At 41.9% G+C, this 15,508-nt stretch overlaps 1 protein-coding gene across 4 annotated transcripts in view; it reads left to right on the top strand.

Annotated features, from left to right (window-relative positions):
- kirrel1b (kirre like nephrin family adhesion molecule 1b) overlaps positions 1-15,508 on the top strand; it is a 92,293-nt gene that overhangs the window by 60,293 nt on the left and 16,492 nt on the right. For all 4 annotated transcript variants that reach the window (XM_077525533.1, XM_077525541.1, XM_077525549.1 and 1 more), the window contains exons 3-8: positions 4,936-5,085; positions 7,992-8,149; positions 12,053-12,203; positions 13,115-13,220; positions 13,300-13,448; positions 14,393-14,520. In XM_077525533.1, coding sequence (XP_077381659.1) covers positions 4,936-5,085; positions 7,992-8,149; positions 12,053-12,203; positions 13,115-13,220; positions 13,300-13,448; positions 14,393-14,520 — 842 coding nt within the window. The remainder of the gene's footprint in view (positions 1-4,935; positions 5,086-7,991; positions 8,150-12,052; positions 12,204-13,114; positions 13,221-13,299; positions 13,449-14,392; positions 14,521-15,508) is intronic.

Below are 15,508 nucleotides of genomic sequence, written 5' to 3'. Positions count from 1 at the left end.
TTGGGGGTCGGGGGTGGTGGGGCCTGGGTCGTGGTGGATGGCGGGTTTGGGTGGGGTGCGGGGGGGTCGTGGGGGGATGGGGGCTGGGGACCGGTGGGGCGCTGTGGGGGCCCGCTGGGCCTCGTTCTGCGGCCTTGGGCTCGGGGGTGTGGGCCGGGGCTGGGGCGGGGGTGTTCCGGGTGTCTGGGTCGGCTCGCCGACCGGTGTCCGCTCGGGTGGCTTGGGGGTGGCCTTGGTGCTGCCGCGGCCTGGGGATTCCGGGGGGGGGGGGGGGGGGGGGGGGGTGCTCGCTTTGCTGGACCGCGGTTGACGGCTTCTTTCTTTGGTGGTGGTCCTTATGCATGCCAGATCCGTCGCACCAGCATCTACTGAAACTCAACAGAAGTACCCTCTCCCTCCCACAGCCCCTTGAATCAGTTGGTGCTGGTGTCTGTGGTTCTCACTTTGCTTTATCTATCCTTCCCTCCTTCCTCTCTTTAGTTTTTCCTCTGGTCACTTGAGATCTTAATTTATTAGAAGTATGAGGTTTCTGGGGTTGGCATAAGACTCCGGTTTTGTAACCACGCAGGAGGGGTCTTGTTGGTGCTGGACTTCACTTTGATGGATTGGATGTACTGGCTTCTATTGATCTCACTCTGCCTTATCGATCCTTCCCTCCTTCCTCTCTTTAGTTTTTCCTCTGGGCTCTTGAGATCTCGCTAAATTTGCTGGAATTTAGAGGCTTCCGGGGTTGGCGTAAGACTTTGATTTTGTAATCATGGGGAAGGCAGGAAGTGTTTGGTCGGTGCTGGATGTCACTTTGATTTACCTTTCTTTTCTCTTTATTTCTTTTTTTTTCTGACCTTTTCTCTGGTCTCCTGACCATTTAAATCTCACGACTCTGGCAAGATTCTGAAGTACCTGGTTAAGGCGAAGGGTAATGGGATATTTATAAGGTTTTAGGTGAATGAATGAGTATAAATTTATACGTATTTGCACGCACGCACACGCACGCACGCAAACGCACACACGCAAACGCACACACGCAAACGCACGCACGCACGCAAACGCACGCACGCAAACGCACGCAAACGCACGCACACATACACACACACAAAAAAAAAAAAAAAAAAAAAAAAAAAAAAAAAAGAGCAATGATGACAAGACGTTGAATCGGTAAGACTACCGAATGAACAATTCTGAGCTCTTCGAGAAAAAAAAAGAAAAAAAAAAAAAAAAAAAATAAAATAAAATAAATAAAAAAAAATAAAAAATAAAACTATTGCTTAGATGCTAATTCACGTTAGCATTAAGCTAGCTGGGCCTTTCTTTAAACAGTTTTTATGCTGTTTTAAAGACAAAACATGTAGTTATCTCACATGATCACAATTTTGAGTTACTCTGCAACAAAATATCAATATTGTGATGTTATCATTAGTGTTGTTCCGATACCGATACTGGTATCGGTAGAGGTACCGACACTGCATTAAAACAGTGGTATCGGTATCGGTGACTACTCACGAGTAACATGCCGATACCATTCATTCCAACGCTAATATAGGATTTTGGATGCAGCATCTTGTGTCTTGGCTGGTGCACGACATTCACTGGTATGTGACATGTTCACTGCATGCTGATCTAAGATATCCTATTGGCCCTTGAATGCTCTGAACCAATGGCAGGACAGCTTTTTCATGTTGAGGGAAAAAAAAGTATCGGTATGGTATCGGCCGATACTGCAAAGCTGGGTATCGGTATCAGTATCGGGAGCCAAAAAACGGTATCGGAACAACACTAGTTATCATACGTTATACTTAAAAACATGATACTGCATATAATGATGCTGCCTGCATCATTGAAAAATATTGCAGAATTATTACTGTAGGCCAAAATATTAAATATTAAAGCCAAATGTTAATATCGTGATAGCACCTATCTTGAATGATACATTCTAAAGTAAGGTATTATCCATGTTTTATAATATAATATAAATAATAATAATAAATAATAATAATCATATAATCCAACTTTATCAGCAAATAAAGTTATCGTGATGTAGCTATAAAAGTCGCCATTGCATGCATTTCATGAACATTTATACTTTTTCCCTTAGCAAACGGTATAGATATGATATATTATATGTTTTCCCCCCGATACAGTATATTGATTATCTGATCATGATACTATTCATATAGATGGCAAAAGATCATAAAGCGAGTTATTCTGATTCCCATTAGTCAAATCAGGTTCAGAGATAATATTGATGTTGTGGTGTATTGTAGCCTAAATGTATTTCTTCCAGATTATTGTGGAATCGCTGTTTTTTTTTTTTTTTCCCATGCTACTGTGTCGAACAACCTGAATAATTATCAGCGTATTGTCAGTGTTATATACATGCAATTCTGAAGTTTTCCCTTCATCAGGTACATAGATATCATCTGTCACACTATACAGTACAGTATATCCATTATCGTGTAATGGCTGTTTTTGGTCGATTCCCATCCCTCTGTGTGTTTGAGTGTTCGCACGTTGTCATCATTTCTGTCACGTGTTCTCCACCTGGCGGCCAACCCTTCCCCCCATTCCTCATCCTCCACCTTCTCTCACTCGCTCTCGTCTACCCCGGGTGCCGTCACCTCTCTGGTTGCTATGCTGCGAGGTGCCCGAGTGGATGATGTAATCTCCTCTAATACTTTTGTCCAACATTGCCCCCCCTCGAATTCCACCTCACCCCCGCTTTTTTCCCCCTCACTTGCTGCAACCACCTGCTTGCCTGCCTCCGCCATCTGAATCCATGATATGATGCCCACTAGGACATGTCAAACAGCGCCTCCTACCGGGGGAGTCTCATTCTTAACTCATTCACTCCCAACCATTTTCACTGAAGCAACCACCTTCGCTCCCGACTGTTTTACTGGATTTTGACTGATTTTGCAAGGCCCACAGAATGCTATAAAAACATGGAACTACCAAAAGAAAGAGTCTCTTCTTTGATCAGGAAAAAAAAGTACATTTGTATCTGTTTCTATTTTGAAGCAATTAGCATTAGAATATAGCTAAAGTTTCCTCATTATTCACAAACCTGTTGAAAACACTGGGGAAAAGAGCTTGTTGCAACATGACCAATGGTTGATCTCTTATACTCTGCTGCCACCTGTTGGCTGTTCTTTGTAGTAACTACCCTTGCTTTAAGTGACCTCTTCAGGTTAGAGGCTGCATCAATGCATTAAAAAAAAAAAAAAGCATAAAAAACATATAAACACTTTTTTGGGGGGAATAAAACAATCCCCAACATAAGCAACCCACAGGAAAGCCCCCTGTAATGGGAACAAAACCAGCCAGTTTTACCAATCAACTGGAAATTAGGTGGACATGTCTGTCATAACAGGACGTGCACGAAAAGTCTGTACAATCCATGCACCAAATTTAGGTCAGTCATTTTGGTCTAAAGCAGCTATTTTGTCCTCAATTATTACCCCTGGAATGTCAGCAAAAAAAAGCCTCCAATTCCTTCCTTCCTTCCATCCATCCATCCATCCATCCATCCATCCATCCATCCATCCATCCATCCATCCATCTGTACCGCTTATCACTCACTGGGCCTGCCTACCTAGCTACCTACCTAGCCTATCATAATGGAACTCAACAAAAAGTCTCAGCGACCTGTGCCTGAAATTTAACAGGAAGTAGGCCATTTAGTTTTGAAGCAGTTATTTCACACTCAGCAGCACTGCCTGGAAAGTTAGGGGAAAAAAAGTCAGCCCCAGACACCAGTTTCACTAAGCAACACAAAATTGGGCTGACATGTCTACAAGAACGCACATAAAAGTCTCAAAGACGCATCCCTAAAATTGTATGGAACGTCAGACATTTTGCTTTGAAGTGGCTATTACGCACTCAGTCTGAGCTTCTGGACAGTTAGGAAAAATCGGTCCTTGACACCAGTTTCACCAATCAACACAAAATAGGACAGACATGTCTATAATAACAGGATGCGCCCATTCCTAAAATTGGCAGTTTGGTTTGAAGTCACTCATCATTTTGTACTGTCTTACCCTGTGGAACATTATTTTGACAAACACCGACCAGGGGATTCTTCCCAAATGAGCAACAATCAGAAGCAGGTGTAATTGACAAATGGGTGACCAAATTGCAAAGCTTTTCCAATGCTAGTAATAGCCTATTTAGTGTTGACTCTTGAGTATCTGTAATACTTTTCATATTTGAAAAAAAATATTTAACACAAGGATTGTGAGCAAAGACCATTCTGACGCAGATGATGATTCACTGATGTGTCAAAACCCTGCAGCATAGCGCCAACTACTGGCAAGGAGGACTTAGCTGATCTCAGATTTTATTTTGGACTGGTATCATTGGCTGCTATCGTCAGCCTCCTTAAAATAAGGTCATATCAGCCCAATACCATCCCTACTTTTTTGTCCACAGCGTGGCCTAAAAGTTTGATCGTTTCTAGGATTCGCCATGAAAATGTGGGTGCGAGAACCCTGCTTGCTGCTTTAATTGCTGGGCAATATATTGTTTCAAGCTTTCATTTATTTGCTTTTAAGCCATACAAGAACTGGTACACCGCTTCTTAGCCAACATACACATAAAAACAAAAACAAAAAAAATCAGCATCTGATACAATCAAAAGCAACTTTGTGTCCCAAAAGCAACTTCGTTTCAACAGTTTCCCTGTGAATTTGCCATTTTATACTAGACTTTTAATCTGGTGCTGCCCCTGGGGTGTACATAACACAGTTTGGAAATCCCTGACCTGATTAAATATAAAAGTAACATATTTTTAGCGAGTATGCTTGATGTTTTGTGGGCTTACTAAAAGCCTCCTCGTGATCACAAACATACAATTTTTTTACAGTTTGATTAAAAAGTAACCTTGGCTAATGTTGCACTCCTGTCTCACAGTTTTTGTGGTGTGTTTTTTGTTTCCCCCAGCGTGGCCCCGGTACCGTGTGCTGCGGGCTCTGGACACGGGCCAGTACAACCTGGAGATCTCGCGCGCCGAACTGTCCGACGACTCGCTATACGAGTGCCAGGCCACCGAGGCCGCCCTACGATCCCGGAGGGCCAAGCTCAACGTCCTCAGTAAGTCACAGCCGAGAACCGGCACCGGCACCGGCCCTGTATATTCATAATATAATACAATGTGTTTCAATTATTATTTCGTATTTAGCATCTTTAGCTTTAGTTAAGACTTAAATAAAACAGTGCATCTATGTAGTTACTTTTTTGTGTATGTTGTATTTTTTTTTTGCTGTATAAATTATATCTGAATACTCGACTAAGTGCAATTTCTGGAGAAATTGCGGGGGAATGTCGAAAGCTGAATACTTATAGTTGAATGCTAAGATTTGAATGCATGTGGAATGCTTTTGAAGTAAAATGAAAGATAAATTAAGAAATTATAACCTCCTGGTTACTGTACAATGCACTTTACCAACTGTGCATGCCACCAAGCAGTATCAGACGCCTGGTAATGATGCTACTTTATATGTATAGAAGTGGGCGTGGAAAGTGAAAAAGTTCAATGTCTGTCCCATTGAAAATGAATGGGAAAAAATTTATATTAAATGTTAAATTGTGCAAATACCGTAAGTAATCAGACTATATATACCCCGGGAGGTGTGAATTTTTTAAGCTAGTTGAAATGTAAACAGTGTAAATTGGAAATATTATGTGGGACTTGTTACGTGGCAAAAAAGTGTGGAGAACAAAAATCGCAATAACATATGTGGGAATGCTTTAGCATTGCCACAATTTGACATTTTCTGGGCTTTATATCTTGTTGTGCAGTACAGGCCAAAATACACATCTTGTCATGCAATGCATTTTCTTTATGTTCATGACTATTTACATTGTAGATTCTCTCTGAAGGCATCAAAACTATGAATGAACACTTGATGTTACGTACTTAAAAATATATATATATGTTATATGTTCTAGTTTATTCCAAAAATAGTCACTCTGTGCTGTGATTATTATTATTATTTTTTATTTTTTGCACACTTGGCATTCCCTCGATCACCTTCAAGAGTTGTCACCTGAAATGGTTTTCCAACACTATTGAAGGAGTTCCCGGAGGTGAGAATGCCAAGAGTGTGCAAAGCAGGAATCAGCAAAAGGATGGCTATTTTGAAGAAACTAGGTTTTAACCTGACGTACAAAAAGAATTGTGCTATTTATGTTGCTGACGAAAGAATTGTGAGAAGTATAAATATGATACAAAACGCCACAATATGGATGTTTTGGGACCAGGAATCATAGACATCCCACATGATTGCAATGTATTTCCGATACAGCAGTTGCACAATAATCCTAACCCGGGATTTACACCGGTTGCGTGTGCAACGGTGCGGTGCGTCTTGACTATGTGCTCCGGACGCGTCAAATCACACCGGCTGCGCACAGCTGCGGTCCGGCAGCTCCGTCTCCGACCACTTCACGCCGTGTCTCGCGTGACCGCACGCGATCATGTGGCATTAAAAACAACAACAAACACACAGAAAGTCTGTGCTCAACAGAGAAGCAGAAAGAGAGGTGGACTTTTATTATTTTGTGGCTTTCTACCTCCAATATAAACCTCTCCTCGTCCATGTGTGCTGGTATCTAAACGGTGAATGAGCACCTCGCTCATTAACTCCAGGCCCGGCTACGCCCACATGACGTTTTGCTGACATGCTTGCGAAATACGAGCTGGCGAGTGTTTTATTCTGAAAGGTAACCCGAAATGTATTTAGAAACTGCGTCGGTCTTCCTGTCTCGCTCAATGTGTTTTGTGCTAGCTTGCCATTTTTGCTGGAGGCCTACCAATGCGGCATCCGGCAAAAATAGAAAATAGGTCTATCCTTGCGGAAGGGCTACGGCACGCCGCAGCTGAGACGCAGTCGACACGCAACGCACACGCAAGCGGTGTAAATTGCACCATTCGAATGAATGGAATCTAATTGGTTGCGTCGCCGGAACGCACCGCAGCCGCACCGCATCCGGTGTAAATCCCGGGTAATACCTTTCTGCGATAATGGATAAGGAAAACTTTTTGGAACGTTGAACACAGAATTTTGAATTGCCACTGCCACCTGTGGCCTAAAAATGAAACTGCATTTTCCTTTCTTTTTTTTATTTTTTTTTTTTTTTTTTTTTTTGGGTTCACCCACTCACACAAACCCGCACACAACCAAACATGGGTCTCCCAGGCGGGGAAGCGAACACACACAAACCGGCACTGAAGGCAAGTGACGGTTTCACTCCACCCAGAGCCCACATTTTCCTTTCTTCACATACACAAACATTCACACGACGTCACATCTGCAGAAATAGCGGGAAATTCGAGTCTGAAAACTATTGGCCAGAGGCTTGCAGGAGTTCCTATTATGAACAGCTAAGATGTTAGTCTACTAATTTAAAAATATTTCAGTCATAAATTATCAAATAAAAAGTCTTCTCCGGGTACTCCGGTCTCCTCCCACATTCCAAAGACATGCATGGCAGGTTAATTGGGCGCTCCGAATTGTCCCTAGGTGTGCTTGTGAGTGTGGATGGTTGTTCGTCTCTGTGTGCCCTGCGATTGGTTGGCAACCAGTCCAGGGTGTCCCCCGCCTACTGCCCAGAGCCAGCTGAGATAGGCGCCAGCACCCCCCGCGACCCTTGTGAGGAATAAGCGGTCAAGAAAATGGATGGATGGATGGATTATCAAATAAAAAGGCTATTGTAAAGATATTTTTGAGCAAATTGTTACAAAGTGCAGCTTAAAGCAAACTTGCATCAAATGATTAAGACCATTTTTAACAAAGGGGGGGGGGGGGGGGGGGGGTTTATTGAGCTTGAGAATTGAAAGAAGGCTCGATACACCGCTTATTAAAACTGTCGCTCGTCCAAATGTGTTTGTAAATCCAAGCTGTTATTTAGAAAAATGGGGCATCCACCACATCCATGTTTACACATGCGTGAATAAAAATGGTGAGTAACAGTCTGTTTGTGTGTCCATCCTCCAGTCCCGCCCGAGGACCCGGTGTTGGAGGGCACCCCGGAGCTGCTGCTCATGGCGGGCACGCCGCACAACCTCACCTGCGTCACCCGCGGCGCCAAGCCGGCCGCGCACATCCAGTGGCTCAAGAACGGGCTGCCCACTGATGGCGCCCACCAGTCCACGGTGACTCTCACACATCATTGCACACTTACACAAGACCATCAAGGCTAATTTAGGCGCGTGACTATGTGGAAGATAAGCAGAGCTGCAATGTTGGTGCTTATAAATCCATTTCTGATTATTGGATTTTAGAGCTTGTTTGATTCGTTACGTGTAGCCTCTCATTAAATACAACAGATGTCAATCAGACTGTCACAATGTAAGTTGGTACAAAAGAAGATGACATTCAAAGACGTATTTGTGGCACATCATGTTGGACAACTAAGTAGAGTTGCAGTGTTGTTGGATGCACAGCTCAGCATCAGCTTACTGGATTTCATAGCGTGTCCCGTTTGTGTGTCGTACAGAGCAAATCTGTCAGTGTTAAAGTAACACTTTGGAATGTGTCAGATTTAACACTACTCAGTGTTAATCTAACACAAGCGATTTTGCTCTGTACCCTCTGATTGGTTGAACGAGATTTCAGTCAAACTCAGAAATGGTAGGTTGTATTAAATTTGCACGTCGTGTTGGACAGCTAACAGAGCTGCACTGTTGTAGGATGCGCAGATTACTTTCAGATGACTGGATTTCAACCGCTCCTCTGTTTTGCATTGCATCGCCATTGGACCATGTCCAAATCATTGTGTCTCCTCTCATTGGCTGAAAATTATGTCAGTGACAGCAAATCTGTCAGTGTTAGACTTCCAGTGATTGATGAAATCTGGTGTAAACAGTGTTATTCTGACACTTGTCAGGATAAAAAAAATAAATAAATACTTTGTCAGAGTAAATTTCCTCAAGTGTTGGAGCGGAAGCTAAGTGTAACCTAACCAGCCCTACCTTGAGTGGTAAATTGACCGCACCCTCAGTTCCAGTGAAAGACAAACTTTCCAAATTTCCAGCGTGCCATCGCATTTCAATAGCAATATATCTACCGTATTTTTCGGATTATACGTCGCTCCGGATTATATATCGAACCAGACAAAAAAGGCATAATTAAGAAGGAAAAAACATATATAAGTCGCACTGGAGTATAAATTGCATTTTTGGAAGAAATTTATTTGGCAAAATCCAACACCAAAAACATACATGTCATCTTGAAAGGCAATTTAAAATTAAAATAAAAGAGAGAACAACAGGCTGAATAAGTGTACGGTATACTAACGTCACATGACTGACATGCCCGGTAATGTCAGTAACGACGTAACATATTAAGAGTTTGTAGCGAGCAGTGACGGGAGTCGGAAGCGGAGTGTTGAAGCACGGAGCCAAAGCCTGGCGTTTTATTGACATCAGCTTCTGAGGTCTTAACAGCAACTCCCCACTCAGCTAGAAGCTAACAGGCTAACTCCCCTTTTCCACATAACAAAACCTTCCCACCCGGAACTCTCCCTTCGTCCCAACGTTCCGTGGGTGAATTATGTTCCCATCACTACAAGTTATTCATATAACTCTAGCATAAAGAACATGCTAACAAGTTTACCAAACTATCTGTTTCACTCCAAATCACTAAATCCAATGAAATCTTCATCCTCGGTGTCACTTTTAAACAACTCCCCCAACTCGGGAGGTAGACGTCTTCTTCTACCGGCAATGTTGAACTTATCAACACAGGCCTAGAGCGCACTCTTGCGGTTTAGTGTGAAAATAACATGTGAAATGATATAATAATGTGTTAATTTCACACATAAGTCGCACCAGAGTATAAGTCGCACCCCCAGCCAAACTATGAAAAAAAACTGCGATTTATAATCCGAAAAATACGGTAGTTGTTGTTACTGGGGCGGCGTGGATCAGCGGGAGAATAGTCGTCTCCTGAGAACGTGGGTTCGATTCCAGGCCAGTGTATGTCAAAGTATCCTTGAGCAACAAACTGACCCCACAAGTTGCTCCTGATCCTGTGTCATCAGTAGTCAAAAGCACTTTGAGGGCCTAGTAAGGAGGAAAAACGTTATATAAATGATGTAGTTTTTACCAGAGTGAAGTGTTAGTTACATTTTTAAGACTGACACTGGTGTAGAGTACTTTCAACACTACTTGGTGTATACCAGTGTAGATTTAACACTGTACAGTGATGGAGTTACACTGGTTAAGTGTAGGGAAAAAAAGTAACACTGAAAAGTGTCAGATTTACACTCATTGGTGTGGAGACATAACACTTTTCTCGTGTCAGATTTAACACTACTTGGTGTTAATCTAACACTAGCGATTTTGCTGTATACAACACTGTGAATCATGATGAATAAAACAGATACTGTATATACCTAATTTGGATCTAATGCAGGTCAGATTTGGATTGACATTACTGTCTCAGTCCCTTCATGCGAATGACACATTTTGTTAAAAGTGAATCAGACAGGACAAAGACATAAAATCTAAACCCTTCTACGGAAAGTAGCACAAAAACAGACGAACAAACAGACGATTCCGGCAGATCCGCGCTTAATCTCACACGCCGAGTGCTGGATTAAAGAGGGGTTACGCCGCAAATTCCGCTACAAAAGCAGAACAAGTTCACTTTAAATTCTCAGCAAAGCTACTTCATCTTGTTTGCTGGCTCATTTTTTATTTTATTTTTTTTTTTTTTTTGCTCTTTGCCTCTGGCACAGAAGAGAAGGAATTAGCGAGTATCTACCCCAAAGCAGACACAAGCTGAAGAGTCCTGTGCAAAAAACGCAGTCGAAACAACACCTTAGAGTAGACAAGCAGCAAAGCTACGCGAATCAATTGTACTGCCGTGATGCAAAAAAGTGTCACAGCAGGACAACAAAGGCGTCCTATTTCCATATGAAGTTTTGAGGTGACGTTGGTTGGAATATGTGTTCTGAATTCTGATATGCTTCAGTGAACATAATCATAGATTTCTAACTTATGTGTTATATTTGCATGTTTTCATAATATGATTCCGTACAATTGTTCAATTCAACCTAACATTTGTTTTTTGGAACACAAGGCATACAAACGTGTGATTTTGTTTTGTCCATGTTTTTGAGACATAAACATTTTCATAGTCACTGAAGACAATGTATTCCACAATAATATACCGATAAACATAATGTATAGGGGTGTGCCAAAAAATTGATTATAAAAGAATCGAGATTCTCATTTATCAATCAAATCGAATCGATATTAATATCCAAAAATCGATTTTATTTAAATTAGAAATGAAGAAGAAGGGGAAAAGGCAGTTGTAGCTGTTTTTTGTGGAAAAAGGCACTTTCAATATAAAATTAATGAATGTTTAAACAAAAGCAAAAAACAAAAAAAAGACACTTTAATTTTGTCATTTTGTCTTGCAAAGCAGACTAGAGTACATCATGACAATGTTGTGTATATCTGTAATTTCAAGCAGAAATCATTTGTCAAATCAAATAATTTTGAATCGAAAATCGTTTGAATCGAGAATCGAATCTGAATCGAATCGTAGACCCAAAGATCGTAATCGAATCGAATCGTGAGACAGTCAAAGATTCCCAGCCCTAATATTATATGTGGTTTCATGATGAATACCGAAAGATAATTTGGTGAACCTGACATACTATACATATTTTCATAACATGCATGTTTTCCTAATCCGGTTAACAAGTGGGATGCACCTACCCTTTTAAATGTCACCATTTGCATTATGTGAACACTTTGCCCTTCTTCCTCCCACCTCCGCACACTCACACAGGCGCGCACACGCTCGCTTTCCCTCCCTCCCGTACACTCGACTCCACACGTGAAATCATGCCTAAGAGCTCCGCCGCAAACACACCGGCTCACATATGCACACGCAGCAGCAAACACTGACTCACACACTCCAATGCACATGTTTTGACATCTTCTCGCACCCGTGCGTATCGCACTCTTGCTATTTTATGCGAACATATAAGACCTCAAAAAAAGAGAAATGAACATAAGGAAATGTTTCCGTGCTGACAGGAGGTGCTGCCAGACCGGAAGAGGGTGACCACCAGGAGCTACCTCCCCATCGCGCCGCTGGACACGGACAGCCACAGCAACTTCACCTGCGTGGCCAGCAACCCGGCCGTGCCCATGGGCAAGCGGGCCAATGTCATGCTCAACGTACACCGTAGGTTCTGATTGAACTGCCACTGACGTCCGTCATACAACAATGGTGACCCTACTTATGAGCGTTTGAGGGACAAGCAGCCAGTCGGCCATTTTTCTTTTCTTTTCTTGCTACAACCACAAAACCGCTGACCTGAATATCTGACCGAATAGCTGATAGCCCATACACGCCCGTGCAAGCTGTTGAAGTCACAGGGCGGCCATCTTGCTCCTCCCATCTCGCAAGCAAACTACTGTATAAACTATACAACAGTGGTGTCCAAACTACAGCCCGGGGGCCATTTGCGGCCCACCGTCCATTTTTCAGTGGCCCGCGACATATGCTAAAAATGGCATTTGACTTAATTCAAATAAAATAAACAAAAACACAAATGTTTGGAGATGGTCAAAGTAAGAAGGGAAGGTATCGAAAAACAGGTGCCATTAAAGGTTATTTTAGTTAACTAAAACTAATGAAAAACTAAAACTACAATTCAAAAAACAATATTACCAAAATAAAATAAAAACAAAAATGCGTTTTAAAAAACGAACCATCGTACCATCACAACAGCCACAAGTCGACTACTGAGCGCACCAAATTCCCTGTAGCACAGATAGGCCAAGCAATGCAGCGTGATCACCTGCAGTCAATTGATGGCTAAGCGGGTCGAATCATCACAAATCATCTGAGGTGTGTGTCTTGACCTCCAACAAACCCCTGAGATTGACTCGCCGATTCCCTGGGTTTCAATCGAACCCAGGTTAAGAACCACAGGCCTAAACTGTTTACAGTTACTAGTTTTCTAAAGTAGAATATTAATGGGTTTGTTTGTTTGTTTTCTATTTAAAAAAACACATTACATTGTTTGTTGTTAGTTGTTGGCACTAATATTGCTTCCTACTACTAAACCTTGTCTATATTTCTGTCTCAAGATCCGCCAACAGTGACGTTGTCCATTGAGCCTCGCTCAGTCCTGGAGGGCGAGAGGGTCACCTTCACCTGCCAGGCCACCGCCAACCCGCCCATCATGGGCTACAGGTCCGGAAAACTGGAACGGGGCATCTGCTGTGCTGTGAAGAGTTGATTGACAAAGCATGATGTACTGGGTCTCCGGCAGGTGGGCGAAGGGCGGCGTTTTGCTCGAAGGCGCCAGAGAGAGCGTGTTTGCCACCACAGCCGACCACTCCTTTTTCACCGAACCCGTGTCCTGTCAGGTGTTCAACGCGGTGGGCAGCACCAACGTCAGCATACTGGTGGATGTACATTGTAAGTTCGGATGTAACAATATCCAAATGAAATGATACGGTAAATATCACAATATGAACCTCACGATACAAGAATTATTATGGCATTGTGGGGAGGTTGGCAATGTAAAAAAAATAAATAAATAAATAAAAAAAAAAATAAAAAAAAATAAGCTCCCAATACTGTGTAAAAATCTATGTGAGTTAAATAGCAAAATGACATCTGTGATCTGTGATTGGTCGTTGCCTGAGCAACTGTGATGTCATCTTCGGTCGACAGCAAGTGGCAAAATGGCTGCCCCGGGAGATGGATAAAAATGGCTCAATTTTGCTGTATAAGTCTTACTCCACAAATGTAATATTAATCAGAAAGTCATGTTTAGACTAGTGAGGTCACATATAATATATTGTCAAGAAATGTTTAAGTTTGACTTCCTCATAGTGGAAAAAAAGCACAATATTGTGTTATTGTACATAATAACAGCAGTGACAAAGAAAATAGATTTGCCTATGTCATGTCATTGTCATGTACTCCTTTTGGCTCAGCGGCACAAACTATCATGGTCTATCTATGTAGTTCAAAGTGCTGTGTTCACCTGAAGCGGGCAAAGTCTTTTTTTTTTTTTTTTTTTTTTTAAATTGCAGGGATGTTAAAAAATATATATATATGCTGGGATGACTGATTTATGGGAGTGATATCCCTAGAGGCCAAAACATGCCTAATTCAAATTAAACTACACTAATAAACTAACCACCAGAGGGTGCTACAACTACACAAATGGAGTATAAGCAACTTTACTATTGCGACATGGTGTGTTTGCAATTGTGAATCATGTGAATCTATTTTCGGGTGCTCAGCTTCACCTTCTTGCCCTTGAAAGAGTGCCGAGCCACGTAACCCGTCTGCTAAGCAAAAAAAACATCTATCTGACTTGACACCTGATTTCTTCTGTCTCTGTGTTTCAGTCGGACCCATCCTGGTGGTTGAACCGCGGCCCATCGCGGTGGATGTGAACTCGGACGTCACCCTGAACTGCAAGTGGTCTGGAAACCCCCCGCTTACACTCACCTGGACCAAAAAGGGCTCCAACATGGTGCGATCTTAGTTGTAGTGCCTACCATTCTCTTGAAGTGTCTGCAAGTTAACTTGGACCTTGTGATCTCTGTATCCACATCCGAAAACGACAAAAAACGTGCTGTTCGTGTCGTTTTCGGATGTGGATACAGAGATCACACTAATCCAATATTTACACAACTAAAAAATTATTATTTTTTGAATTGATGCAGTTTAACCGCCTTAATGTATAAAGCCCATCATGAAATCTTACCAATAAATATGCAAATCAATTTCAGATAAAGGGAAAGTGAGTGCAAATTAAGAGGAACAGATATTTTTTCCAAACCTAAATACAGAACAAAACAAAAAGAACGATGTATTTCAACTAAAGGTGTTTGTGGAACAATCTGAATTATAAAACTAAATCATCTCAGTCCATTTATATTTTTTTAAAAATGTATAAAAGCTCAATTGCTGGAAAAATATATATATAGCACAAGGTCACGCTGTTGAATCATTTTGTTTGCCTTGAAAGCACCATGACTACTTATTGTTATTTATTTTGTGTTGATCATTTTTTCATTTATTTATTTGTTTTGTTTTGTGTTGATCAGGGGCAGATACAAGTTTCACTTCTTTCTGTCCCCTTTCATTTCTTTTATTAAATAATAAAATCATTTTTTGAATTGAACTTCTATCCTGACCCACTTCTGTCTTTTGCTGTCCTGACCTACATACTTCACTAACCAATTTGCCATCTTGACTTCTTTCTGATTTTTGCAGCTTCCTACTTTTTCATAAATGGCAGGTTTCTGACCACATACCTTGACATTCACCTGCCACCTAGCCTGTCCACCTAACTACCTATTTACATGTTGTTGGTTTAGTTGGGGACTTTCTATGCCTCTTATTTGTTCTCTTTATGACACTGCATCTCTCCCAGTTGTGATTGGCTGGCAACCGGTTCAGGGTGTACCCTGCCTACTGCCCGAAGCCAGCTGGGATAGGCTCCAGCACCCCCGTGA

This window comes from Festucalex cinctus, chromosome 1 (assembly GCF_051991245.1).
Source record: "Festucalex cinctus isolate MCC-2025b chromosome 1, RoL_Fcin_1.0, whole genome shotgun sequence".
NCBI classification, from domain to species: Eukaryota; Metazoa; Chordata; class Actinopteri; order Syngnathiformes; family Syngnathidae; genus Festucalex; species Festucalex cinctus.
Note: the sequence above shows the minus strand (reverse complement) of the source record. Positions and strands in the feature narration are given on the sequence as shown.